Genomic DNA, 1,990 nt, shown 5'->3' on the forward strand with positions numbered 1-1,990 from the left:
GAGTGCCTGGGTGCTCTGCTGCAAATTTCTCCAGTTTCGCCAGCTGATCCAGACGAATTTCAACAGCACGAAGCGTAGCTGTGACAACCATATTACATAAAGCATAATCTTCTTTCTCGTCTTTGCTCTCTTCTTCTTCAGGTAATGGCGTATACTTGATTTTCTTTACGTATCTTTCTGCCAGGAATCCAATAGTATCTGACGAGGACTGGGAGGCATCCAATGCAAGCTGAAGGTCACCTTGGGAATAGAATGTGCGGAAAGCTGTTTGCACAGATTCAGACATTTCATTCCACTTTGTGCGAACACGTTCAGCAGTTTTCTCTAATGTGGCCAAAGTCTCTTGCATACCCTCGAGATCGGCGGGCACCGGGGGCCCCAGTGGAGGTTTTTCCCTTCTCGCATTTACCACCCATCCCCCCACGAGTATAAAAGAGAGCAGCAAAGCAAGTGATGAACGGATGACAACGGAAGAAACGGGAAATTTCTTCCTTTTTTGTACTGTTGACGACAAGTCATCTTGGGTCTCGGCTTCCCCCCGCTCTGCAGCCTCTATTGTCGCTCTAAGCCCAGGCTCAAGGACAGATAGTATATCGTGCGGGTTGTCCCGTCCGCCTCCATTCCCGGGCTGCTGTCCCATGTGCAGCGCTTGAAATATAACTGTTTAAATCAGGGGGGAAGTGCCCAGTGGGCCCACAGCTCTGTATCTGAGGCTCTACACGAAGCAGGCCTTCGCACCTGGAACAACTCAGTAGTTATAGTCTTAAATGACTTTCCAGAGAAACCATAGGTAATCCCGAAAAACAACAAAGAATGGGGGGGCCATACAGCTCAAGGCAAGCGGCAGCGGTCCGTGCACGCTGAATTGGAATTGAGAGGAATGCAAGCAGTTCTGCGTAGACAAATCATATCGTCCGTTTGTTATTTAAAATAAAAAAGCAATTGCTACTAGATATGTTGAAACACTTTCGATAGTGGTTGTCTAGCTGCCCCCTCTCTCCTAGTTCTGCACTGTAACGCCTCACGTGGGGCCGACAGCCCCGGAGTCCCTAATCCTGAGAGTGTGTCCGCACTCTCCTGTTCATTTGTACAGAAATTATTACTGGATAATACTTTTAGCTTCACTGTACTCCCGTGCTTTCCTGCTTTCGTTCACACTGCTGCAGTGCGCGGTCTGTGTCCGCTCTAGTGTGTAGAACCTCTCAGTCTCTTTTCGTACTCTGTGTAGGAAGAATTGAGAACACGGTGTATCATACGTCAGAAAAAAATAATTTATTATTAAATCGATGAGAAAAGAATGTCATTAAGTCTAGTCTGCGGAAAACTGTAGTGTCTACAGCAGCTTTCTTGTAGCATACTCGACACCACTCTCTGTCTCAACTGTGGCTCTTGCTCTGTACGAAGCTCACACAGGTACTTCTACCTGCGTGCAGGCTGCCTAGTAGAGAAACAAGTAGTTTCTCAGCAGTTTTCTGCATAAAAGAATACTGTAGACAACTACCCAAACCTTTGCTGCATGAAAAAACAATTAGAAAAGGTGTTTTGGTGTGCTAGTATGTGGGGCTGTCTCGCAACACTAGTCTCAGCGCGGGGCGTTGCAACTCATCTCACGCCGCCTCTTGCCTCCGGCCTGAAACCCATGGGTAGCCGTACAAAGCTGACTGAATACTGGAAAGGGGCGCAGCTGTCTTTTTGAAGCTTTCACATTAAATATTTTGACTCTATTGCATCTGAAGACGGTCTTCGGTGGATAGTGAGAACTCATGTTACATAGTCGGAGAATACGTATCTACGTGCACCCCGGCTGACTACTGAGGGAAGTTTATGTGTTGAACTGTTGTCATCAGTGTCAGTGCATGCAGAAACGATTGGCTTTTGTATACCTGCATGTGAGATTGCACTGCGGTATGAATTGCAACGAGGTGCGCTGCAGCTCACGAGAGGATACCTCCTCTTCGTACCAGCCCCAGCCCTTTGTTTCCAGGATTCC

The 1,990-nt window shown here is 47.5% G+C and overlaps 1 protein-coding gene across 1 annotated transcript in view; it reads right to left on the reverse strand.

The window, feature by feature from the left end:
* The window catches only part of EMH_0020940 (uncharacterized protein), a gene marked incomplete at both ends in the record, with an annotated part of 1,116 nt that extends 476 nt beyond the window's left edge, over positions 1-640 (reverse strand). The window contains one exon of the mRNA XM_013501660.1: positions 1-640. Within this exon, the coding sequence (XP_013357114.1) occupies positions 1-640 (640 nt within the window).
* Positions 641-1,990: the final 1,350 nt, after the last annotated feature.

Source organism: Eimeria mitis, genomic scaffold (genome assembly GCF_000499745.2).
Source record: "Eimeria mitis Houghton genomic scaffold, Emh_scaff730, whole genome shotgun sequence".
In the NCBI taxonomy this organism is placed as follows: Eukaryota; Apicomplexa; class Conoidasida; order Eucoccidiorida; family Eimeriidae; genus Eimeria; species Eimeria mitis.